We start from the raw sequence: 26,970 nt of genomic DNA, 5'->3' as shown, positions 1-26,970 counted from the left end.
GGAATTGCGGGCTTCTCACTGAAGTCACTCGAAGAATGACAGCAGTAAGAAACTTGCTGCTTTCGGACTGGCGTGAGGCCTATGTGGTTTAGCTCAGGTGAAATCTTCCTGCCATTTGCCAGGCTGTATCACAGGTGTTTGTCTGCTGTTGGCTTGCACCTGTGCCCTGCCAGCTCCAGCTCAGAGTATGGAAACGGAGCGCTGGCGTGGATACGGTTGGGAAGCGGGGTGGTGGCGGAGGTGTCTTTTTCTCCTGACTCTGCTGCGGGAGTTGGGAGGAGAGGAACTGATGTGTCTCCATCTGCTGAACCTTCTTGATAGGTGAATGAAAAGTGTCAGCCACTTTAAGATGCAGAACTGATACAATTGTCAAACCATTTGCAATCCTTCCATATAAATAAGCACGTGAAGACCGGAGGGTTTTATCCACTTCCAGGCACTGTGATTTCTGTATGTCGTTTTGCCTGAACCTAACTCATTTCTGACCAGCTGTCAAGGCAGTTGTTTGACTTGTAACCTGTTAGCTCTCGGGAAGTGTCACCCAACACTAGGGCAGGTGCTTTTAGGGATCTTTGGTGGAGCAATGACGCAACAAAGTTGTTGTTACAATCAAAACTTTATTTTAACCTGGACCATCTGCAGATCGGGTCCTCCTACAAAACTAACACCCAAAACCTTCTGCATTTCGGGCCGTTCACTAATGTTCTAGATCCTCTGCAGAACGGGTCATTTGAACACATCAGCCGTAACTTGAGCTCAAGGCGCACGTACAGAACTCCCTCAGCCCTCGGAGGAAGCAGCCGGAGGGGGAGGCGCCCCCGACCCCCGCGGATGGCGGCCCCGCAGCAGCAGCACCGGCCGGATCCCCGCCGGGCCGGGCCGCCGCGCGGTTGCACTGGCAACGGCCGCCTGCTCTCAGGTGTCCCTGTTCTTCCTGATTGTCCCGGGACCCCTTTAAAAGGAGAAGTGGGTACGTGATTAGCTGACTGCGGGTCATGGTCGCTACCCCAGAAGGTGGTGCACTGCGGGTGGGAGCAGGAGCAGAGGTCCCAGGAAGCCAGTGAAATTATTGTGGTGTAGCTATAATGCAGTTTGTCTTTCTGGGCTGACTGGTAGGTAAGCTACCATATCTTACAGCTGTCGGAAGTCTGTCTGTGACCTTATTTGTCTGTTAAAATAATTTTATATTACCATTTCTGCTAAAGTTTTATTTGAACTTCAGGGGAATAAGGAAAACTTAGAGTGCTTAGAAACCTAAGTGTGCGATAATACCATAATGTATGTGAGCCTGCAAGAGTGGCAGTGCAGGGCTAGACTGCTGCTCTGGTCTCTGCTAGGGACCAGTGGAAAATACTTGAAGAAAGTATATAGAAGTAGGGTAATTATAACATCAGTGTTCTGGTTTACCTTTCTGGTTTTTACTACTGCTACATGTTTTGGGGGCTTTTGAGTCTGAAGTAGTGCTTGCGTGTTTCCATTTAACAGTTCTTGCTGGTCTTTTCCATCAGTTTGTCTAACTTTTTTGATTCAATCCCTACTTTTGGCCTCTGCAATGTCCAGGTTTAGTAAGCGTAGAGTATTACAATGTAATATAGCATTTAATATGCTAGGGTGTGAAACCATGGGGAAACTCAGATTGGTCCAGTTGAGGAGTTCACTTGTTTATTCCCATCAAATGACAACTGAGCTCCGTTTACTCTATTCTACATTGTAAATGCTCAAGTGAACTTTGTATCCTACCATTACCTAAAGTGCTTTCAGTGCCACGGTCCTACACAATCTCAAATTTCCTCTTTGTTAGTAACAGCGTCTTTCTTGGAAATTAAGTTTCCACAGCAAAAGTGAGACTGAGAAAGCAAACCTTTTGGTGGGCAACAGTTGTGGAACTTCTTGAATCATGACGGACTTCCATAATAACATGAACAGTCGTTTTAGAAACAAATGAAAGACACCATAGTTGTTTTGCTTTTTTTTTTTTTTTTTCCCCTTGGTCCTGGAGAAAATTGCTATGATCAGTGGTGTCTGGCTCTAAGGCAGCCTTTCTGGCTGTATGTAGTTGTGGGGCATAGTGATGGCTTGGTGATGAATGCAGTGTGAACACCTGGGTAGTTTCCCTGTAGTGCAGGAATAAGGTACAGAGTTGTCTTTGTTACCGGAATTAATCTTTCCTATACACTTTGGACAAATAAAAAGCCAGATTGTATGTTTTAGGAGCTAGTTGTATGGCTGTAGAAAGGAAACAGGCTCCATACAGAAAAGGAGAGCAAGTTTTCTACCTAATTATTTAAGGGGATTTGAGTGTCTCTGAAATATGCATTGGTAAATAGGAGCTGACACATTTCTAGCAACCAAGTTATAAATGAGTGGAAGACCCAAAAATGTCAGTTTCTTCCTTAGAAGCACTTCAGGATTCTTCTTTTCATTTTTCTTTTCTTTTTCCTTTCATGCATTCATTTCTTCCCTTTGGCAAATGAGTTTCTTTAAATGTTTGTCTCTGTTTCAGTATAATATTTAACATGGGATATAATTTTTGACACTTCTTGGAAGTGTCAGAGGAGATTTGATGTGCTAATGTTTTTATATAGAGAGTGTGTATACATACCTTAGAATAACAGACACAGAGAAAAAGTAGTAAATCAGTCCTTTAAACTTGCTTTTGTGTATGTCTTGACATTGCCTAACCAGTTGTGTGTGTTGTGGTCTTTTTCATGATTAGCTAAGAAAAAACTTAGGATAATCCTAAGGAGTTCAGAAAAAGTGAAATAAATGAACACCTTAAGATGAAGGTACCCTGTACAAAGCTTATTAGACAAAGTATTTGTCATTGTATGGCACAAGAACTATGCCATGTCAGGTAGCGGGGCAGAAAAAGTGCTTGAACTGCTGCTGTTACCTCCTCTGCTTTTGGAGAGGGCTCTGGGGTGTCAGGTGTCCCATTGGCTGAGAACAGCAAGTATTCTAACTTGTTTAGATTCATTGGGAATCAATCATTTTGTTGTTTTCCCAGAACTGTAACATAGTTAACTGTTTTCCTGCAACTGTAACACAATTTATACCCAGCCACATGTAGCTGAGTCACTTGTTGATGAAGCTGTATAGGCACTATCTGATCACTTGGTATTACTAGGGACCAAAAGGAAGATCCTTGTGAAAGGCCAGGTTAGCTGAGGCAAAAAATTATTTTTCTGGTGGTTTTTTTATCATTTTAATGTCAACATTAATGTGAGTTTGGACAGCAGACTTTGCAGTCTGTCATTGCTTAATCTTCACCTCCTGTGTGCATGAAGCTGTGGAAGAGTCAGTGACTGAAGGACAGTTTTCGGAAACAATGTATCTCATTTAAGCTTGCAGGAGAGAATGGGGGGAGGTGATGGATACATCATGGGTAGGGAAGTGTGTGTGTATGTATACTTAGTCGGACCAAGAAACTTTCACCCTTACAGAGACATCGGTTGGGTGACTAGGGAAACTCCGCACTCTGTCACTGTGCCAGATGTATCTTGTCCTTGGAATGTAATTATTATGTACTTGTAAATAAAACATGTATCTACTTGCTCAGTACAGCTTCCATGGTTGTGTTACCTTGTGCGGTGTGTCAGTCAGTAGCACTAAATTTTTTTTAAAATAATAACACCCTCCACCCCCAAGAATTAAATGCTGTTCTGTGTTTTTAAGCATGTTCAGCCCTAAATGTTTTGGAACAATGTAAAATGCTCGCTAATGGTAGCATGCTAACTGTGAGAAAAGTATGTCAGCACAGGGCAGTGTTGAAGCATATACTTAAGTCATATTGAAGCCAATGTATTTAAACACAAATGTGTGTGCTTTCCTGAATCTGTATGTTTATTGTTAGCTGTTCTGAAATAAGATTGTTATTTTTGAACTCACAATGAAGGATAAGTTTTACTGCTTGAAAAAAGTGAAGTTTGGGAATACTTTAAATATACAAACTGTATTATCTTTTGTTTTGATAGCTGATTGCTGTTTATGATGAGCAAGAAACTCACCGTAAGACTGATGGCACCAATGGCAATTTGACAGACAGAAATAGCCCAGACTCTTTTGAGACGGAGGTAGCTGCTCAGCTGGCTGCCTTTCAGCCGATTGGTGGTGAGATTGAAGTGACTCCTTCAGCCCTAAAACTGGGTATGTATATCTTGCATGACTATTTTTTAATTTTTTGACCATATATACTACTTTCTTATTTCTTTTTTCTGAGTATGTCTGTAATCCGATTTTATGTATTTAAAGAATTTTTTTAGCACCCCATTGTTTGCCTTGCAATTCAGTGAAGACAATTGTAATGACAAAAGTTGGGCTTTTGAATAATTGATGCTGAAGACTGCAACTGAGCATGGCAAATTTACACCTGAGCCTTGTATCCTGCAGTATGTTATGCCCATCCATACAGCTGAGGTCTCTTTTTTTTTTTTTCCTCCTTTCTTTGACTGGGTAGGTTGCTGACAATCCTTCATTGTAATCTTCTGAGAGATGAAACCTATGCAAAGTATTTTCAAATAACAAAGTCATTGAAAAAAACCCCAGCATTTTTGTTGAGGAACCTGGGTTCAGTGAGTGTAAAACTGCTGTGTGCAAATGCTTCTACTGATTATCTGAGCTAATGCCCTGTTTTGGGGGTGGGAGGCAGAAAGAAGGAGATGCTGGCTGCAAACAGTTCAGCTCTTTGCCTTTGAAGAAGTTGCACAGCAGGGTCTATTTACCTATCTGACTTTCAGGTGAGGAAACTGTGGTTAGGAAAGGCTTCTGCTTAATTCCCTCTTATATTAGAGGGTACTACATGAAGTGCTGCAGCTCTGGTCGCCTGTGTTTCAGTGTGCCTGGAAGGCCAAGAGTTCAGACACTGGTTTCCAATTATAAAGAGCTAGAGTCTTGTATGTTGAACAAAAAGCAGTTTGAAATACTTTCTTGGACTGAGAGCAGGCTAAGCTGTCACCTAGATGCTAGATATAGAAGCTTTCAAAAACAGATTGAAGGTGAATCTTCTTACTGCCTGCCTGTAAAGCAGTAATACACCGACAGTGTTTAGCAAATGAATAATGCTCAGGAGAGGTTCCTCTGCGTTCCTCCAGAGCTCATCACCCAATTCACCCTGTATTCTAGACTACTGCTGGCAGTCTCCTAATGGTGTGCAATAAAATTTCTGAGTGTAAGCAGGTGGGGTAAGGATAGAAATGCTACCTCTAGTTGTACTGCTCTCATGGAGTAGTGTGATTACGACTTCAGGAACTGAATGTTCACTTGTCTGTTTATTTTAATTACATTTTTAAAGGAAAAGGCTGATTAACAAAAACAATGAGCTAAAATAAAATTTCTAATAAAGCTCACTGATGAGGCTGTATAACTTAACTTCTAATGGAAGTCTGTGCTCGTTTTTGTGTCTGATGTAGAAAATATTGAAATTCAAGCTGCATGAAAACTTTGAGATTCAATTTCTGTGTTAATGGATCACTTCTGTTTTTTCTATATTCTAGAATATAGAACAAATATTTTTCTATATTTAATGACACATAGGAATTTCTCATACCTAAAAATATTAGGAAAGTTTTTTTTGGGAGGTTATTCTTGCTGTAACTTGTATGTATTTGAGCTGTGTTTTTGGTAAGCATGAGGTATGGAAAAGTTCGTGGCTAAAGGTTCAATGGTTGAACGGTTTGCCACTTCATTTATTGCATATTTTTAAATAACACTGTGTTGTAAACATGTTTTAGCATGTTTCGGAAAGTAGAGATTGTTCTCCATATACTTCTGAGCCATATTTTAAAAAAAAAAAAAAAAAAATCACTGAGAGTGGTTTGTCTAGCATACTGTTGTACCTAAGTTGAGAGTTGGAGAGAAGAGTATTTCAACCTCACACCATTTTACATAAAACAGTTGAATGCTAGAGCTCTTGAGCTCTCCAGTAAGCTACCAGGTAGTTCAATTTTCATAGCATTTATGGAATCCTTCTGCTATAGAGTGTAGAGGAGATGAAATATAACATGAGAAGAGCAGCTAATTAAGGTTCTATTTCGTTTTCAGTGCAATACTAATATATATTGGAAGTTAAAATGAGTGCTTGCTTCTTAAAATAGAGAACATAAATATAATGTGTTTGTCTCAATGGTCCTCTTTCAGATTGTTTTATTTTACAAGGTAAATGAAAGATTTTCTACTTGTCAGTCCTATAAACTCAGTCTGCACTCTGAAATGTAATTGTTTTCTCTTCTGGATTTTACATCATGGATTACAGTTCTTTAGACTTAATTTTTGCCTTTATCTTTCCTGTACAAGTCTCTGGACCTTAAATTATGGCCCTATTTCCACTGGAGGCAAATTGAAAAGTAAATGAAGAAATAGAAGGACAATTTGGTTGCATCAATATCATTGATGCATGAACCACAGTAGTCTGGCTCCTTGTCTAATTATTGAATTGACTCACACTTGCTAGCAGAAATAAATAATAATAGTTTTAAAAAGCTGTTCTTGTTTTGGAAGGAAGGATGTGATTAAATATATACGTAGTGAGCAAGTGTTGCTTTCCATGGTAGAGCTGTGCTTCAAGAACTGTCATGGGCTTACCTTTTAGAGTATTTTTGCAGAATGCCTTTAGGGATGAAATGCAGGGAATCCATTGTTATATAAATTGTCAGATTGTGGAACAATTATACCTGTTAATTTCTGTTGGATGTTTTGTATTCTGTGAAACCAGATCCACGTTTTTATGTAGAAACAACGTCTGTTTAGTGATCTGCTCAGAGAATACTTAGAGCTTGGTGCTTAATAAGCATATGAAACTAAACACTGTTGTTCTCAAACATGAGAGAACTGGCACTGATTTTTAGAAAAGGCACATGAGATACTGCCTTCAAACTTTTTTCTTTTTTTATAAATTGTGTATTTGATCCAGTTAAGTTAATCATATGTTATACCTAGTCTTAAAGCCTTTACTGGCTAGACAGAGATGGCGATGATGGGGGAAATTTTTTTTTTTTGAATTGTATGGTTACTTCTTTCAGTTTTTTTTGTGATTGATACTCTTTAGAACACTGATCAGCTTGACTCTGTCTGAAATCATAGTTTTTCCATTATGTGGTTAGTTACCCTTATTTTTCCCTTTATCACCTGTAACTTTGAAAGTGAGCTGCAATAAAAGCAATCTTATATTTGACTTGAAAGCCAGAAGTACCGTATATCTTACATTGCTTCCACATACTGGCAAAATTTTAGAGCAAAAAAGTAAGTTTGTTGTTTTACTTACATGCCAAGTATCAAGAAAGTAATTTGATAGTATCTCCTTAAAACAGTTCAGGAAATTATTCAGCTATTTGTTTTCTTTTCCCCGAAATGAATGCATCTCTACTTTTAAAGCTGTAAGCCAGTGTTCTCAAACAGGTGAAATTGTGGGTTCTTATGTTTAATTTAAGAAAAATGCAGGAAGACTTTAACTGTTTATGAACACAGTATCTGCCATGTCCATAACATAAGGTGAGGTGCAAACATACTTGAGTGCCTCCCTCCCCCCCTGCAGAGCTGGATTATCAGATGTTGTTGCTGACAGTGTCTGAATTCAGACTGCAAAGTAAGCAATACCTGATAGTTTGTTACAGCTGTAAAAGGCTTTACTGAAGTTTCTGATACTCAGGGCTGAGATTACTGAGGGAAACAGACATTCACTTCTGTTAGGTACATAGATCTCAATTTGGTAGTGGGTTTTGCGTCCTGGTATTTTCCTGTTAAACACAATTACTGAAATGGTGACATGGTGAAGTAATTGTTTCTCCACAATTTACTTTTTCTATATTCAGGAGATGTAATACTTATCTACTGCACACCCAATGACCATAGTTTTTTGAGAAGTACCAGCGCTGTCTTCATTCTTGTTTGGGTGGGTTGGACAAGTAATGCTGCCTCTCTGTAGAAACCTGAAGGGGGGAGGGGGCATTGCTTATTTTGTTTCTATTTAGTGTAGATCTTATAAGTATCTTGCCTTTTTTGGTTTAGTCAACAGGAGAGTACTGAAAGTAGATTCTGCACAGGGGCCTTGGGTTCAGTTACACCTCCAGTTCCCATTCTATTTTTCATCCATAATTCAAGTATAGTGCAAAAGAATATCAAGGGTGGCAGAGATTTGTTAATTGTACTCAGTTTCTCCTATCAAAATAAAAAAGAACTTTTTCTACTGAAAATCTTGGTGTACTTGTTTCAGTTGACAATGAAATAAATATAGATCAGTTGTAAAAAAAAAAAAAATAATCCCCATTTGACAGAAAATGTGATTGGGTAAAGAATACATTTCATGCTACAATACAAATGGTAATAAAGCAGCTGTTAATATATATTACAAAGTTTAGAGAAGCACACAACCGTTTAATGTGTCCAGTCAGCTGTTTGAACCAGTGAAGAAATGATCTACTGATTTTGGTATTTCTGTGGGTAAGTAGAGAGCATTGAGACACTGTTGCTGAACTGGCAGCAGAGAGCTTGTCTTGTGAGACTGTTCCTTGTGAGCAGAACTTCCCAGAGCACACTAGTGATGTGGACATTACAACAATTTTCAAAGAATGACACAGGGAACTAAATGCCTAAATACCTGGTTTACATTTGAAAAATTGAATGGAGGTAAACTTCAACATCTCTAACCCCAAATATTGTTGTAAATTCTTCGTTGCCATTTTTAACCTTGTTTCTTAGGTATAAAACTGTGGATAGACAAAACCTTACAATGAACAGTGAAATCACAGTATATTGAATACTTCTTAGCTGCATGACTTTAGCTCATGGTGAATGTAAGGTAACCTGCACCCCAGTGAAAGAGTTTATTTTAAAATTGTGTGTCAGAGATGGTCTTCTGGCTCTCCGACTCTTCACCCCTTCTCCTGCCTGGCATAAAGGCTATTGTATGTTAAGCATCACTTTTGAACTTGCATACCTGTAGAAGACTAAACTTAGCTGTTTCACTGGAGCCAGACCATGACTTGACAATTAGTTGTTTTCCCATTGTTTCCACAAGACCTTGATGCTCTCTGGGATTAGATGTCATCTCTAACAATGTTTCATTTGTGGTCTGTATTGTTCTTGCACCTCCTTTGGTCTGAGCTTACGTAATCAGACAAAATTATTTTGAATGGATAAATTAAGATGCAATAATATTTCTTTAGAATTGGTATATCAAAGTCATTTAAAAAACACTTATTTCCTTCATTCTGCACAGATGATGGGTTTTGCTTTCTAATCAAATGCTGTTTAGATGAATACGTTTTGCCTAGTCACTGTTGTTGATTGTTTATCTTTATAGCAGCAAAATGTATTATGTTGGGTTTTTTGGCAGATTGTGCACGAGTATATTCATTGATGCAATAACTAGTAAACTAACAAATGTTTGGAATGATGAAACAATTGGAGATCCTTGTGTGTAGGTGGTAATTACTGGGTTAACTAGCACTGTTTTCTGTTGGCTTTGGTTTTGGATGTGTGTTTTGGTTTTTTGAGTATGTTGTGTCTTAATTTTTCTATTTGACCAGAGATGGTAGCTGAGAAGACTTTGCAGAGTAGGGACTTACCTTTGTGGACCTTGTTGACTGATTTGCCTTTATTCCCTGTTCCAAACTGCTGTTTCGTTGCTGATGTGTGATTAAACAGACATTCTCTCATCTTAAAGATAGCTTTGCTGGGGTAGTGGATGCCATTCTTGTGTAGTGTGTTAAGATCTTTAGAGAGCCCATGATGGATGGGATTATGTATATTAGGGATACTACCAGTATGTGCAGACAGCCCTCTCTGGGGTTCTCTAGCTAATAGTTTGAGGTTTTTGAATACATATGTGTTTATTGTTAGAATTATTAAAAGCAAACTAGCAATGTAGAGTGGTAAAACACAACTTTATGGTAGCAACTAACGGGCTATGTTTAAATTCACTGATCTTCCTAAAATATTTTGTATTTGTTTTAGATGTTTACCAACTTCAGACTAGAGGTTTTTAATAAGTCTTTTCCAAATAAATGGTTAACCACCAGAAATCTTCTGCTCATAAAACTGGTGTCTCCATGATATTTTAAGCAGTGGCCTGCAGCCTATTGCTAAGCTAATGTCCAGTGAAAGTGTGCTGCTTTGTAGACCACTAGTCTATAAGGAATGCTTTGTGTGATCGTTAGCTTCAACTGCAAGCTAGCTATTCCTGCAGAGCATGAGACATAGTCACTTCAGAAATGTTCCGTTTTTAAAAAAAAAAAAAAAAGCACTAGTGTGTTATTATCACTGTTCAAGTATGTAATGTGCCAGTACAGGTGCTCTGTTTTTAGTAGGAGAGTTTTCAATTTCTTATAAGGCTTTTCAATTAAACTAGCTGAACTGTCTGAATTTTTAATGTTTGTAGTTCTGTTGGGCCTCATAAACCATCTTGTAATTTTCTGTGCACCTATAAGTGCACCACTGGCCCTTCTGGTTTCCTCTTGCACCTAATAGTTCAGTGTTCTTTTCTAGTGGTTTTCCCTGCATGGTAGGTAGCGGGACAGGAAAGGGGGAGTAAGAGGGTTAGCCTTTTGGGGTTTTTCCGTGATGTTAGTTTGTTTTTTCCTTTTCAGTCTGTATGGGCAGGAAGAGGAGCACTAATTTATTTATGGAGGATCCATTTTTATGGACATGTTACTCTGATCTGGAAATGCCTTCATGACTGGTTCAGTGTTTCATTTGCTTTATTTGATAGATGATGGTTGAGTGCACACAAACTTAGTTGTTGCTTTTCTCTTGCTCCTCTCCTTGGTGTTAAGCAGTCATGGTTTTGCCTGGAGGAAGACAGACAGTATTTGGTGATGCTTGTCACTTCTAAATACTAATATAGGAAAAAAAGTGAGGTATGTGTAGGTATCTCCATGATTTTTTTTTAATTTTATTTTGATTATTATTTCCTCTTTCTCCCTTTCTTTGGGAATTGGGTTGAAGATTCTTGAAGCTGTTTTCTGAGTACAAGTGTTATGGGAAGCAGATACAATTATGTTACTTTGATTGTTGGCTGTTATAATAAAATTTAGTTTCTTAATGCATTTATACCTTTATTAGTGTTTAGTTAAAATTGAAGTTAGATAAATAATTGTTTATAACAGTTATTGATAGCAGGTTGTAAAATTCTCTTGTAAACTACAAGAGTTTAACTCTTCCCTTTAGAAGCTTTTACTGCTAAGTAGGGCAAGTGTCTCTTCTCACTGAAAGGTCTTAATTTGGTATTTCAAAATTTGCATGCCTTTGCTTTATAGCAAATCTCTGAGAACAAGATTTTCTTCTTTTATATATACCTATACACATCCCCCACACCACCTCCCCCCCCCCAACATTTTAGGCAAGTGGAAGACTTGGGTGCAAATGATGGTTGGAATGGCTGATTATAGTCTCTCTCCTAAAATAAGCTTATGAATGGGAATGATAATTGAAGTTCAAGCTATATTGAGGCACTTGTGCTTTTGAACAGTCAGTTCTTTCAGTTCTGGACATTTTATGTAGTGTGGACATTTTGCAGTGGACGTTTGTTTCCTGAAAACAGAGATTGCTACCTGGGAATGCTCCAGCCCTCACTAGGTCTAGTACAGGATAGTAACAGTACTAGCCTAGAAAGTTTTGATTTTTCCAGTTTGATGCGGTTGTTGGTGTTGTGGCCATGTCTTTTTAACATTTGGGAAAGGTTACCTGCATTCTTACGGAATTCCTTGAAGATGTTTCAGGGGCTTCAGATAGAGAATATACTTAATCAGCTTAATATATTCCTGTGTTTTTGGGCTTGCTCTGGCTTAAATCATGCTTCATGGGGTTGTTCAAAACACTTACTTAGTTTGAATGGCCCTATGTGTTTGGGTTGCTAAGTCAGTCAACAGGGATGCTTCCGTTGGCAGTGTCTTAGTTTGAAGTCCAGTGGAATTGAAGGCAAGGTTTCTTCCAGGAGTTTTTGGAAGTTTCTTCCTTGATAGGCCTGACAGGGCTTAAATTGTTACCTCCAGGGTACGGATGTCGTCCATTTCTGTGTGATCTCAGAAAGAATTTCTTCTCTTTCTTGTCTGCTTTGAAGTGGAAGTATTGTAAGTAGGCTTGGGGGCATTTTAAACAGCATATATTCGGTTAGTCCTCTTTCAAGTTGGTGTTGAGATACTACCGCTATACAGACAGCGTATTTTTAAATACAGAGGAAATCACATGATTATGTTTTTTTAAAAGTTATGAAAACAGATATGAACTGAAACTATTTATTTGATAAACAAAACGTTGCTATGCTTGTATACAGCATACATGCTGTGTCAAAGTAGGAAAGACACTTTTTCTTACATAAAAGCTATCCTGTTCATCTTAATCTTGCAATGTCAGTTTATTGGCTGAGTGTTTCAATGTTTGTCAGTACATTGAGTGTGCTACATGCATATAATAATTCTCTCCTGTATGATTCAGGGAAAATTAACATTTTTAAATTGGTAAGTTTCAAAAGAAATGCATTATAGAAGCACATGCTGCCTTCTGTGGTTTGAGGCAATACTGCTTATTTCCTTAAGCAAATATGACTGTATTCTCTTTCTCTGCACCAGAAGGCTGATCTTATAGTAGTGATATCAAACGTTGTTCTGTGCTGTTTGTCATAGGTGTTGTGAGGATGATACTGTACTTGATAGATTTGTCTCCTCTGCAGCATTGTTTAATCTGCTTTTAAAGAATTGCGATGATCAATTAAAGTCTACTTGTGTTCCTAAAACAAATGGTTTCTGTTCTCAGGCAAGCTAAAGGTTTGAAGATAACTTTTCATTTCAGTCGGAGTGCAGGCTTGGTATACTTTGACCTCATGACTTAAGCTTGGTATTACTTAGTTGTCCTTGGTTCATGGAAATGAGCTTTGCACCAGCATAGCTAAAGTTTATCTTTGTATTGCAGCAATTGCAGCAAAAGAATACAGTAATGCTTTTGGTAAAGATATATATATATAAAAAAAAAAATTTCCATGTGTTTCTCTGTCTTTGGGTTGCCCATTTAGAAAACAGACCAGTCTTTCCTTCCTTTCTCTGTACCCAAGAATTTAGTAGTAGTTGTAGGTGATAAATTTATGTGCGTAGTTGGTTACCAAAGAACCCCTTTTCTTTTTAATAGCCCCTCTGCCTCTGATTTCCCCAAAGATTGCTTCTCATCAATTATTCTCCTTGTATCTATTGCCTTTGCACTTGGTTTAATATGCCTTACTTTGGGACAATGGGGTATCCCCATGCAAATGTTAAGTAGGGAGAAAAATATTTTTCCATCACAAGTTACACATTTTCCTGCTGTAGCTCTCTAGCAGAGATGTTCACTTCCAGCCTTTTAATGCCTCAGGGAAGGTTTTGGGGAAGGTGATGAATGGGACTTAGAATGACGGAATAAATTCTATTACAAAGTCTACGCTGCTTTTTGACACACTTTATTCGATGTCAGTGTTTTTCCTCAGATTTTTGTCTATTTTACTAATTTTGTGATGTTGCTGGTTTTGTGAGTATTTGTATATTGTTATGATGCGTAGCTAGTTTCAAAGGTAGTATCTCTTAAAAAGGAACAGACCAACCCACTTAGTAAGCTGAATATTTGCAGCTGAAGGTTTTGAAAGGCTATAGTATAATATCATACTGGAAGGCTGTAGTGCAGTCTGTCAGTACACTCTAGTGCTAGGTAAGACAAAGGACTGTGTGTGTGTGTTTATAAATCTCTACAGTACTATGTGCTGTATTAGCTCTGAGGCAATTGGCAAAATGTGTATTTCAGGTTGAAAATGAGCCTGCTAAGCTTGGCTGTTGGATATCTTGAAATTGTTCAAGTTAAAAAAAAAAAAAAACCCAAAAATGACTTCAGCTAAAGGTCTTGAGGTACTAGATCACCTTTTTTTCCTTAAGAAACCAAAGTAATATGGTTTTACACATTTTTTTTGCAATGTTTGTTTGCTAATGATTGTTTACTGTTTGCTTCCATATGAACATGTTCCAGTATACAGATGAACCCATCTTTATGATGAAAGTCATCATTAGAGAAGTTACAAATAACAGTTAAATGATTCAGTCAGTTTTCCCATTGCCATGTAGTTCTTTCTCATTGCTTTCTATTTGATTTACTCTTTCAAGAGCTTTAGTTGATAGTTAATTTTTTTTGTCTCTTTGAAGTGTCACTTCAGATTTGGTTGTGTCTCACAACAGATATCTAGAATCTCAGCCAAGTAAAATGGAGAGTTGTCTATTTACTGCTCCTGAACATAGTTGGCAAAAGATGCACCTCCCTCCCAATATGTTGCACAATTTTCCCATAGACACACTGGCTGCTGATTTATGTTTTGCTTTCTTCGTAACTCATTACTTCATTAGAGGGAAGTCTGTTTACTGTAGACATTAAGTAAAAGAAGGATGTAGTATGTTCACTAGAAAGATGAATCTGGCAGAGTATTTTGGTCATCTCTTCTTAACCCTCCCACAAAAAGGGACAAATGACCCTCTGTGAGTACTTTTAACTTTCCTACAGAAATAGTCATCTTGCCATTTTGAATATTAAGACAGATTAATAGGGAATGACTATTCACTTTCCTCACCATGTAAAAACTAGGAGTACCGAACAAAACTATTGTTCAACAGATTACAAAGCAAAACAACTCTAAACTAACTTTTTCATGAAGCATTCAACTAAATTGTGTAATTTGGTCTTACAGGCCAAAAATCAATGAGTTATAACAGAATTAGACAAATTCATAGGAGGTGGTTCATCAGTGACCATTTAAAATACGGTGGTCTAGATGCCACTCTGATTTGGAAATCTTTCAAACATTATTTTTTGCAAGCTGGTAGGATACAGCACTTTGTCCTCTCCCTGAGTATTTGCTACCACTGTTGGATGCGGGATCATGGGTGAGGTGGACCCAGTATAGCTGCTCTTATGTTCTTATCATTCCTTGAAACCTCAAAGTTTCAAGTTCAGGAGGTTTTACTATTTTATCTTAATGTCTTTTAAAATTGGCAGGAAGAAGTTTGAAATTTGAGACTAAAACTAGTTTACCATGACCAGAATAGAAAATAATAATAGTGGGACTTCTTTTTTAAGGAAAGGTCAAAACAGAAAAGGTTCTTAATTTCGGTCAGATATATAAAACACAGCTCGTATTTAAATATTACAAAAATCTATACTAATGCCGTAATTTGTGATATGCCTTTAAAATACCATTAAAATATTCAAAAAAATGTATTTTACTATTCTACTAGCAATAAAATGCTACCAAAGTGATATTCAAGCTGTACAGTTTAGCTGCCAAAGTTTTAAAGAAAATTAAACCGTTGAACTGTGGAAAAGTGACTGCATAAGCACCTGTAACTGATGTTAACTGAAGTGCTAAACCAGCTTTTGGCAGTGTGGCCTCTTTTGCAGGTGCACAGAATATTTTCTTTGTGTCAGTTTATTCAACTAGTACAGTTCATTAAGTATTTCATTTGACGTTGAGAAATGGGCTGGGAATTGAAATAGAAGAAATGCTTATTTTCACCTTTCAATCTGTGAATAAAAATGAGGTGCGAGAGTCTGAGATCTATTAGTTTTAAAATCTTATAGGATATATTAGCCTAAAATGATTGATTTAAATTCAGTAACTACAGATAATATGCTGCTTAAAAAACCAGTCTGTTTAATAAGATGAATGCTTTTTGCTGTGTCCAGCAAGTTGGATGACTAAGAAGACTGGTGATTTTAAGTATATCTAAAGTTTAGTTTCCGTTGACATCTGAATGACATTTGAAAGAGATTACATTTAAAAAAAAACAATAACAAAAAAAAACAACCAAAAAAACCCAAAACCCCAAACCAAAAAACTTCGCGCGCGTGTGTAGGGAAATTCTAATATAATACAAATTCATTTTTTTTTTTCCCCCAAAGGATACTTAAAAAACATAAAATGTCTGAAGCTGCTCTAGCTTTTAATCCTGTGTCTGAAGCTGGAAGTTGGAGGATGTGCATCAGTCAGTGGGTGCACAATGATGGTGTGATTCATAAAGATGTTTCACCTGGACAAGAATAAGAGAAAGCCTGGCCTGTAGTGGAAAGTGCTGATTCTTGTTGGTAACAGCCAGTGTGTTCTCACAAAGCTCCTAATCAGTCTGCCCAGCAAGGATAAGAGTTGCACATTTTGCTATAGCTTGGGTTGGGGAAAAAAATCACAACTCCCTGTTGTGAGTGAGGTGATTAATCCTTGCAGCAGGAGGATTCTGCTGCAGCTCCTTCCCTTCTGCCATAGACCCTTTGGAGTGGAGTCCTGGTGCTCCCAGCACTCCAGTAACTCTGTGTGCTCCCTGTCTGTCTCTAGATCTGACATGTGTTGTGACCTTAAGTGTAAGGAAAAAAAAAACCTCATTAAGATCCAAACTGAAGTCCTGGCCTTCCTCCTGGAAACTTTCTTGAGAGAAATTTTGAAACAGGGAGAAAGTAGCAGTGTTACTTGTACATCTTGTGTAGATACATACGTATCTTAGTGCCTTAAGATGAGGAGTGGCTAACTTCTTTTCATATGGATGTGGATTTTGATCCTGAAAAAGGGATCTAGATTAACTTTATTACTGAAATAACGTATGTAGGTGATTCTTACATGTCCATCTTTGAAACTCCAAAAGCTGTAAATGTAAATATTCCATAGTTGTTTCATTAGGCACTGTTTCTGACAATGACAACACCAAAGAAATTTCATTCTGATCATAAAAACTGTGAGAATGGTTCTTGTGCTTCGTAACTGAAATCTGACTTAATATGTTATAGCACATGCAACCAGAGAAAATAATTCTTTTGAAATTTATGGCACCGAAGAACAGCACCCCAAAACCATCTCTGTTTAAAGCCTTTACTGCGTTTTACTTGTAGATGATTGCTTTTATTTTTCTTCCTAAGAAAAATTACACCTCATTTAGAGTGATAGGGAAATACTGTGTTCTGCACTGGGTTAATATGTAAAAGAGAGAGCTTCTTGGAGATGGGTTTTCATCTGTTTATAGATTTAAGTCAATTGTCTTAACTGTTACATCATCCTAGTTCATTAATCTTGTATCCATGGGAGTTTAAAAAGTGCAGTATGCACTTTGGAAAGAACAGATAGCTGTAGATCTGAGGTTGTATTGATAGGTGCTATTATGAGCAATTTGAGTTAGCTTTAAACATAAAAGTCACATGTCAGAGCATTACATATTTAAAAAATAAAAAAGTGGTACAGTCCTGTCACAAGGTAGAACATACAAGCTAATGTCAGCTACATTTTAAGTGCATGTGTCCTGGTTTCGGCTGGGACACAGTTAACTTTCTTTTTAGTAGCTGGTACAGTGCTGTGTTTTGGATTTAGTGTGAGAATGATGTTGATAACACTCCGATGTTTTAGTCGTTGCTAGTAGCGCTTATCTTAAGCCAAGGACTTTTCAGTTTCCCATGCTCTGCCAGCAAGCAGGTGTGCAAGGAGCTGGGAGGGAGCAGAGCGGGGCAGCTGACCTGAACTCGCCAAAGGGATATTCCATACCGTGGAACGTCATGCCCAGTATATAAACAGGGGGGAGTTGGCTGGGCGGCGCAGATCGTGGCTTGGGAACTAACTGGGCATCGGTCAGCGGGTGGTGAGCAATTGCATTGTGCATCACTGGTGGGTTTTTTTTTTTGTTTGGTTGGTTTTTTTTTCCTTCCCCCTCCTTTTTTGTTATATTCCTTTTCATTACTATTATTGTTATTATTTATTTCATTATTACTATTGTTAGTTTATATTTTACTTCAGTTATTAACTGTTCTTATCTCAACCCATGAGTTTTACTTTTTTTCCTTTGCTTTCCTCCTCCTCACCCCACTGGGAGGGGGAAGGGGGAAGCAGCTGCGTGGTGCTGAGTTGCTGGCTGGGGTTAAACCACGACAGCATGGCAGAACCATTACATGATGCCTCAGGTGGTGGTAAGCAATAAATCTGAGGGTGGCCAAATTTACCCACACTGATTGCTTAGCGCTCTCAAAAAGCGCTGACCAGCAGAACTGTCTATATGCCTGTTAATGTGAAAATTCTCTGATAAAAAGAAGAAAAATAGGCATACGTTAATGGCCTTTCCTATATTTAAATATAAATTAATATCCTGCTTGTAATATTTTGTTTCCAGTGCCTGAACTCTTTCATGACAGCACCAGTTTAAAAGTCATTCTGACTTCCTGGTTTAAATGGTGGTTGTTTTTGTTGTCTGTCCAGCCAAGAATTGTCTATGCTGAAGTGCAATTTCACATTTGTATGTGTATGTAGATAGTATTTATGGTGTTTTGTTTCAACTCTGACTTAAAATTTTGTTGTGATTTGCTCAGAAGGAGCTCTAAAAAAATATTTTGAGGCCCATGCAGGTAAGAAAATAATTTGTCTGTCCAGGCAAGCGTAATTTGGAAGCAGGCAGCAAAGTAATTGTCATTGGTATGGCCTTTAACAGTTGACAGTTTGATACACATTTGATGGACAGCTTTTTTCCCATCATAGTCAGCATTTTTATATGCAGGAGTAGAATTTAAAATTATGACTTTAACTGTGTAGGTGATTTATTGTAAATCTCTTTCTACCCACTTATGGTATTCCGTCCAAGTGTATCTTTTGTTCTCCTCTAAAATAGTTCTTCCCTGTTACCTGGAAAAACAAACAAACAAAAAAACCTCATAATATGTTAGTTTTCACTGATGCAGTGGCAACACATGTGCTTGCATTTCCTACATTCCTTGATTTGTCAGCTTACCCAAAAGTCATCTGAGAGTGTTTGCACCCAAAGCAATGCTAAAATCAATTTTTAATACGTAATTTGACTGCATTATAGATAGCACAGCCTACGGAAAATGCTTGTGGGTGATAAACTCTGGTTGTCTTCAGCAGTTTTCTGAATTTGGCCCAGTAACAGCAACCTGCAATCTAAATCCCAAAGAATAAAAGGATTTCAGCCTGGAGGTGAACTGGTCTTTCCTGAGCAAGGAGACTTAAGAGTGAAATTAAGGAAGGGTTGGAATAATCTTTTTTTGTGGTCACCCTGGGCGATACTCAGCTGTCTAAATTTAGGCATCAAATTTGATGCCAGAACTCAGACCCTAGAGACCGTGAAGAGTTTAGGGGGACCCCAGGGAGGACAGTTGGAGCTCCAAAGTTTCCCTGACCATGTTTGGATCCTGAACTCCAAACCTTACGTTATTTACCTGAGGTTGCACAGTGTTCTTAAACCCATCACTTCTAGTTAGTCAGCCGCCTCCTAATCTTAAATGCTGATTTTTGATCCACCAAAGGGCTTAAGTGAGGCAGAGCGCACTCCTATTCGGGGTATGTGTTAATGTCTGTGTACAGCTTTTTGGTGAAATTGAAAAAAACAAAACAACAAAAAACCCCCAAACCCCAAAATAAGAAAATAAGATTACATCTGGCATGGAGATGTTTCTTTTGCCATTGTGTTGATGCAAGTTTTCAGTTTTTAATTGTGCACAAATGGCAGAATTTCTCTCTTCTGTTTTTTTTTTCTAATATAATCAATTTAAATCTAATGTGGCTTCTACCATATGCTTGTTTCAACCATATTTGCAGTTAAAAAAATATATTTCCGAAACATAAGAGTTCGGTGAAAATACACTGTTAACCATGAATCTGTGTAGATACTAATTTTTGAGGGTGACGCTAGCAAAAGGAAAAGATTGATCTACATGGCTTGAAACCAAATGATAGAGAGTTTACTTTAAGGAAGGAAAACCGCAGGACTTTCTTTCATCAGCTTTGTCAAAGAGTATGTATTGTGAATAAGGCTGAGACATCCAGGTGTGCTTAGAAGGTGCTGTGGTACCATAATAGAAGGTACTCTGTGCAGAATTTTGAAAGAATGGGAAATACACCCTGAAGAGATTGAGGTTAAAAGCTGTCATCATGAGAAAAATTTTAGTCTTGGGCATGTGTTTGAATTTTTGTTGTCTGTAAATTACCGATGCAATGCAGCAAGATGAGGATAACTAGTTTTTTAAACTGAGTTCCTAAGTTTAAAATACAAAGTGCTACTCTGGCACAAAACGGTAGTGCTTGTAAATAATGTGTTTGTATGATCAACTTGGTATGCAGAAAGGGGTTTTTCCTGTGTCTCATCATTCAGGGAAAAGGTGAATTTTCTGTTTGAGCTTACACTGGTTGTTATAAATGTTCAGCACAAATGCAAGAGCGTGAGTAGAATAACATGGAAACATAGCATGACAAAAGCAAAGCAGTAAGGAAAAAGGCAACATTTTGTTTCCTGACAGAAGAAAATGGATGACAATCTCTTAAGTAAATGTGTATAATTGTCTATAGTATGTCTGTAATAAATAGTATCAGTGATATTTTTTCATTACGTTTTATCCATGTCTGAGGAAGACAGTGATGAACAAATTCAAGGTATGTATGTATAATGGACATGGTCTGACTCCTGAGTCAGGTTGAGTCCTGGGCAGTGGGATTTGGGAAGGTTTCTCTCTTCCAGAGTGCAAGGGAGCATGCTTGCCTTTAAAGAGCCCTGCATGTCCAGTATGGAAGAGGCAGGGAGAGGCTGAAAAAAGAAAGAGCCTGCGGGAGAAGTGTGGGCTGGGAGGCACTGAGTGGCAGAGAGGGTGTTCTTATGGCAGGGAGCAGCCTGAGCCAGAGGTGATGAGGGGAGATGGAGGAGAGTTGGTTCGCTCAGGGAGCGCTGGGAATTGCTGTCTCCTGAAAGAGAATAACAGATTCTCCCACAAAGAGGGAGAGTACTGCTTCTTCTCAAGTCTTTCATCTAATCTTCCTGCTTGCCATTTGTTTTCCCTTATTAGAGAGAGCATTTTGGTTCAATTTACTTTTGTCTAATAAAAGGTTGTTTTCGTGCTCCAGTGTCTTTGTGGTGTATGCATGTAAAACAATAAGGGCTAGAGGGACCGGTTTGGATAATTTTAGCTAAAGACTGCAGCTGACTTGGTTCACAGAGATGTTATGATTTGATATCTCTGTACAAGAAATGATGTTATATGTCAGTAAATATATTTTAAAAAATTAAGAAAATAGACTCTGGTTTTCTCTTCAACAAGAAAATTATCTGTAGGACCCTAAAATTTACAACAAATTGGGAGAAAAGCGAAAGCATTGTAGACAATGGTGGAAAAAGTCCAGTTGTTTTTGTGCAAGTAGGGAAGTGTTCCAGACGAGCACTGTAGATTTTGTAGCCTCATGGCAATAAGCAAAAACTCGCAGGAATAAAAAGCAAGCAAATAGCTGCAAGGCCATCTTCCCAAATTGGAAAACAGTATTCTCTATAATCCCACTGCTCCTGCAGACTTTAGTTTCAAAGTTTAGTCAGCTGTAAACTGAGAATTGGATAACGTCATTTTGCTTCTTTTTCTCTGGAAAGCAGTGGCAGAAAGCAAGTGAAAGGAGGTCTTCAAAATTGAGGACAGGGTGATGTGGTAAAAACAGCACCTTGCAGCAGTCAATACAGGGAGCAGACAGAAGTGGTGAAGTATGGTCCTGTCTTACTAGACATGCATTATGTGAATGGTGCGGTACAGGAGACATCTTTCAACTGCTGCAGAAGCTGGGAGGCCCTGGAACAAATGAGGTCCTGTCTCCCAGCAGTCACAGTGATGGGAGACTTCATCTTTTCTCTCAGCCAGAGGAATGAGGGAGAAATGAGGATTTGGTTGTAGAAGACAGCTCAGGAAAAGGAGCAATCTAATTTCAGTGTTGGCTTTGGGAGAAGGAGTGAGCTTGACATAGGTGATTTGTTGGGTGGGTTCTTCCCCCCCCCCAGTCTTTGGCCTCTTTACTTGACTGGGGAATTTTTTTTACCCTCTTTGAGTTACTGTTGATTTCTTACTGTGGAAAAAGGAGGACAGAAATGAGAAAAGGGGCTGGGATGATGGTCTTGAAGAGTATAAGCAACAGTATGGTTTAATTTGAGTTTGGAATATGGCTCACTGAGTTGTGAAAGTTTTACAAATAAAAGTACCAATGCAAAGGGCTTTCTGGTAGTTTAGAAAGAGCGTTTCTCTGTACTGTTCGTGTTTATGTCAAAAGGAGTTGGAGACTAAATTACGACGAATCATACAAAAGTGTCTCAGCATCTGTTTTCAAACTGTTATATTGAAGAGAGACTGAAAATTGGATACAAGTCACCAGAAACTTTGGTCGCACATGGAAAAAATTATTTTAAGGAATAAGTATTTATCTTAAAGAAGGGAGTATCCTGAAAATCCAACACTTTTGGCTTTAGCTTTTATACACCTTCTTATCAAATGTGCTTAGAGGGAAAAAAATTTCAGCACCATGTGAAGAACAGAGGTATTTGAGTGGAGAGATTTGGTTTCTTTTGACCTACTGACACCTTTGGAAAATCACAGAAAATGGATAAATTTGGTGATCAATCCCTTTCTTCAGAATCTCCTTATGAAAACATGCATAGCTCTTGATGTCAAGATGATAATCACTTGAAACAAAAAACAATATTCACCTTTTGATTTTTGAGCATTGCCTCAGTACCAGGACACAAATTTAAATCTTACTTTTGCTTTTCTTATTGATTTCCTGCATAAGTGGACATGGAAGGGATTACCTGCGTATAAAAGCTGTTGCTCACTATGAGGAAGGGTAAGAGCATTAGATTCTCTGGTTGTTTCTCAGCATCAGGTGCTGGTATTTATTCCAGCTATAATTACAAAGTTGTGCTGAGAGTGAATGTGGTACAGTCACTCCAGCTTTGTTAGCATCTCTCTAATAAGGAAACTTGCATGTTCAAACTTCTATTATAGATCTAGTAATTATGGCTGCCATCAGTCCCAGCCACTATAATTAATATTATAACTGACAGTTATAATCTTATTTTCACTCACTTGCACCATTTGAAAAATTGTCTTAGACTAATGTTCTCTTCAATTTTTTTGTTTTGCCTATGGATAAATTATTTTAGAAAGACTTGGGGAAAAAAGTCATTTTGGTTTAATTTCATTTTGGATAATGCGAGGAATTCCTTTCTCATGTTACTAAAGATGTTTTCCCTCTCGCTCCACCTGGAAGTTTTGCAGGGAGTGTTTTATAGCGTATTCTGCTAACTGGATGGCTGTGTCGCTAGAAGGTGCTGTCTGGTCTTTGAGGTTATTCCCAGACAGCATGTGAATAGACATGAATAGTTGGTGAGTCTAATTGGAGATGCCTGCAAGAGGAAGCTGTTTAGTCTACAGCTTCTCTGAAACAACTGCAACTGCCTACGTCTGTTCCCTGGGAATCCTGGCAGTTGGTAGTGGGAGGCAGATCTGGTGTGAGTAAAATCTCTTCCCCCTCTCCTCTTATGTCCTTATTTAGGCATGTTAGATACTAAATTAAATTAGTGTGGGGAGTTATCCATTTATCCTTCAGCTGCCTCTGTACCCAAAAACTTGTGCCTCATCTGTCATTTACATGCCTCAGGTTGGGTTGACACAGAAGTAGTGGTGATGGACTATTGCATCTTGTGAGCTTATGGAAATAAAATTTATGACTATATATATGGTCATGCCATCATATTCAAAGCAACCTTTCATACAGGTTAAATGTGGGCTTGTATAATTGGTATGGGAGAGGCAAGCAGTTACTCAGTCCAGCTTTTGGACATACATCAGGAGAAAGTAAGGAAGAGCTGAAAATGAGATTGTGAGATCCTAGTTTGGTGGGTCAATGAGAGCTGTCCTTAGTGTGGAGTGAAAGGCTTTGGACCATGTTCTGGTTTAATTACGTAACCACAACCAGTTGTAGGAACTAACAATAGCAGTCCAGTTCTTCCTGTGTTCAGTTATTCCTTAGATCAAGCATATGATTTCCCTGTCAGAACTTGATGGTACATGTGGTCACAGATAAATAAATGCAACTACTTGTTTGTTTTTCCAAAAAGGTGCCTTTTTCTCCTGTTTGTCAGTAATTTAGCAGCTCATGGATGAAAGTCTGTATAACATTTATGATTTCACAAACATAAAATGTTCTCATTTCTTTAGCTTAGTAAATACTAAATGGCACAACCCCATCAAATGTAGTAATTTACCAGGTGCATATTGCCACAGATAAACTTACATTTAGGTGCTGTATACCTCTCTTAGTTAAACCACATGAAGCTTTACCTTGTTTTCCTGTAGCGCCCTTGAACCATTGCTCTTTATTTTGTCTCTTAGGCACACCACTTCTAGTACGGAGGAGCAGTGATCCAGCTTTGGGCCCACCTGCTGACTTCCACCCAAGTGCTTCTCATCCCAGTGACCACAGTCTCAAGTGTGTTGTGGCAGTAGGTATCATATAACTCACCTTTTTCTTAAGGGCAAAACCTGTTCTTACCTGTTGATATATAGTAGTTTTATAAGCTATATATGTATTAGGATCTAAACCAAAGTGCATCATACTTGTTTTCTGTAAAGGAGAGAGTTTCCTCTGGACAAAATGGTTATTTTAGATGATACAGTCAATTAACAGTGTTTTGTGGTTGTTTTTTTTTTAAATAAGGCATTTACATAAAGCTCAACAGTGATATAAGGTATTGGAATATGAACTGAACTTTTAGCAATTATTTGCTCAGTATCATATTGTCCAGTTTACTATTGCTTAGTGAAAAAAATGTACTTCCCCTTTAATATGCTTCATTGGTCTTGCACCCTTTTTCACTTCCCTTGTTTTCTCATGGCATTTCTGTCTTCCTTTGGCACCCTGCTACTATCCTGCATAGTCTCTTCTTTCTCTCACTTTTCTGTTTTACAACCTGACTCCTCCCTTTTGAGGACAAATTTGTTTTCAACAGTTATTACTAAATATTAGTGCAAAGACACAATTAGTGAGGCTGCAGTAACTCTTAAACAAATGTTATTGCAGGCTGTCTTCAATCTTCTAAAAGTGATACTGTCTTGGTCATACTTGGGCCATGTTTTTTACTTTGCAATTTTAAGGCCTGAATCTTTGTGTTTATGTGTGGGGAAGGTGGTCCTATATTACTTATAAAAAGGTGAAATTCTTTAGAATCTCTGAAAGTCAGCTGGGATACATAAGTGTATCAAGCAGAATAGAGCTTTTTCATAGACTTGATGTTTGCCTAGAAAGCTCAGGTGGGTCTGCTTCTGCACTACTTTATGCCAGATGAATGCTGGCTGAAATGATGGTGCAGTTGCACCTGCTTTCATTTGCTTGTGAAATTTATGCCTTTTCCCCCTTAGCTTCCCTATACAGTGTTGCAATTCACTCCCTGTCCCCAGTTGTGTAAACCAATCTATCACTGTTTTGTTTCAAAACAAAAAACACTTGGAAACCCCCAGCCTCTTCAATTGGCACGAGGGGGATGTTTCAGCCTAGATCACAACTAGTTGATAGCAAGATTCCACAAATGGCTGTATTGGCACATTAAGGAGCAACAGGAAAGAACTGGGGTTCAGCAACACATGCTGGAGGTGGGAACCTTTTCAGCTGAAGATGTTGTATTTAAGACCATACTTGCAGTTAAGTTCATATGAATGAAGTAAGTAAATAGAAAGTCAGATGACTTGCATATAAATGATGTTCTATGGATCTCAGTCTTAACTCTGTAATTCTGAAGGCCAACACAGGATTTTAGTTGACTGTTCGTTGTTTCTCTTCACATGGACAAACATGTGTGCATCTAAATATTTAGTGTGCATCTTATTTTATGACTTGTGTTATTTGTTAAGTGGTGCGATTTTAAAAGTGCTAGTGATTCTCTAAGTACATTATGATGTTACAGGAGGCTGAACTTTGTCAAAGTCCTGTGTCATTTGTCAGGCCTGTTTGAGTCTAGATGTTTTTCTTGATGTTTGCTGCAAGCACTTACATATTAATGAAATACTGACTTAGTCCAATAAGTTAAAGTACAAAGAAGAATTCTTGGTTAACAGTGCAGATCTTACTCTCTTTGCAAAGTTGAGAAATGTGTAAAGTGAGTATATCGGTATGTAGCGCTGACCTTCTGGTATTTTATAACCACGAAAATTGGGGGGGGGAGGGGGGAAGGTGGAAAAATCGGTGAAATTTGTTGCATTCCAGGACATGTTTTGAATGCGTTATTTTTGACCCTCAAGGAGAGAAAGGTAGGTTTTTGTTGTTTTTTTAAAAATATAATACTAGTGGTGACAAGTGCATTTTAGGCCATTATATGAGGACTGCAGTTACACTTGGATGCTAAAACCCCTCACCATGCTTCAGTGACTTGCGTCAGTACACAAGAATCCTCTAGGCCTAAAGGAACTCTCTATGCCTAAAATACAGAGCATCCCTCCATCAGCTATAGGGGTAACAGTCAAAGCTGGACAGATGATAACAGTGGAGAAGGCTCTCGGATTTTTTTTTTTTTTTTTTTTTTAAATGTCGTGTAAGGGGGGGGAAGGCCTAGAAGGTTGAAAGTTTTTATTGTTAAAGTGAAAATCTGTTACAGCAAAATACATTATACCAGCTCTTATTTTTGCAACAGTACCATTTCTAAAACTCTCGTCAATCATACTGAAATATGCTTTGGCATAATGTTTTGGGAAGCAGAGAAAGCTTAAATAACATAGGTTAAATTAGGTACAGATTGTTTTAAAACATGGGGAAGAATCGATATCTGACAAATGAAAAAACATGGCACAAACAACTGAACATTGCATTTTTAATATAGCTATGCTCTTTCACGCAAGTGTTAAAGCAGTATTTAGAGAAAATTCATTTGTTCCTTATATTGCTGCTGAAAATTTAAAATTAATACTGCATTTCGGTTGCCACAAATACGTATTTTTTTCACATTAAACTGCTTCCTTGCAGTCACATGCAAGTTAGAGAAACCAGAGCTGTTGGTAGATGAAACGATTTTCAGTGCATGTAGTAAAAATTAAGTCTCTGTATTTATGCCACAATTATCTTAGCAATCATTTTTTAATTGAAACTGACTTCCATAATTAGCTTAATTGTTTTGGCACTTCTGGCATTTTGGCGTTAGGCACATGTAG

At 38.1% G+C, this 26,970-nt stretch overlaps 1 protein-coding gene across 9 annotated transcripts in view; it reads left to right on the top strand.

Moving 5' to 3' along the window:
• PARD3B (par-3 family cell polarity regulator beta) overlaps nt 1-26,970 on the top strand; it is a 437,827-nt gene that overhangs the window by 135,640 nt on the left and 275,217 nt on the right. For all 9 annotated transcript variants that reach the window (XM_050899878.1, XM_050899879.1, XM_050899877.1 and 6 more), the window contains exons 3-4: nt 3,975-4,146; nt 24,166-24,275. In XM_050899878.1, coding sequence (XP_050755835.1) covers nt 3,975-4,146; nt 24,166-24,275 — 282 coding nt within the window. The remainder of the gene's footprint in view (nt 1-3,974; nt 4,147-24,165; nt 24,276-26,970) is intronic.

Source organism: Gymnogyps californianus, chromosome 7 (genome assembly GCF_018139145.2).
Source record: "Gymnogyps californianus isolate 813 chromosome 7, ASM1813914v2, whole genome shotgun sequence".
NCBI lineage: Eukaryota > Metazoa > Chordata > Aves > Accipitriformes > Cathartidae > Gymnogyps > Gymnogyps californianus.
Note: the sequence above shows the minus strand (reverse complement) of the source record. Positions and strands in the feature narration are given on the sequence as shown.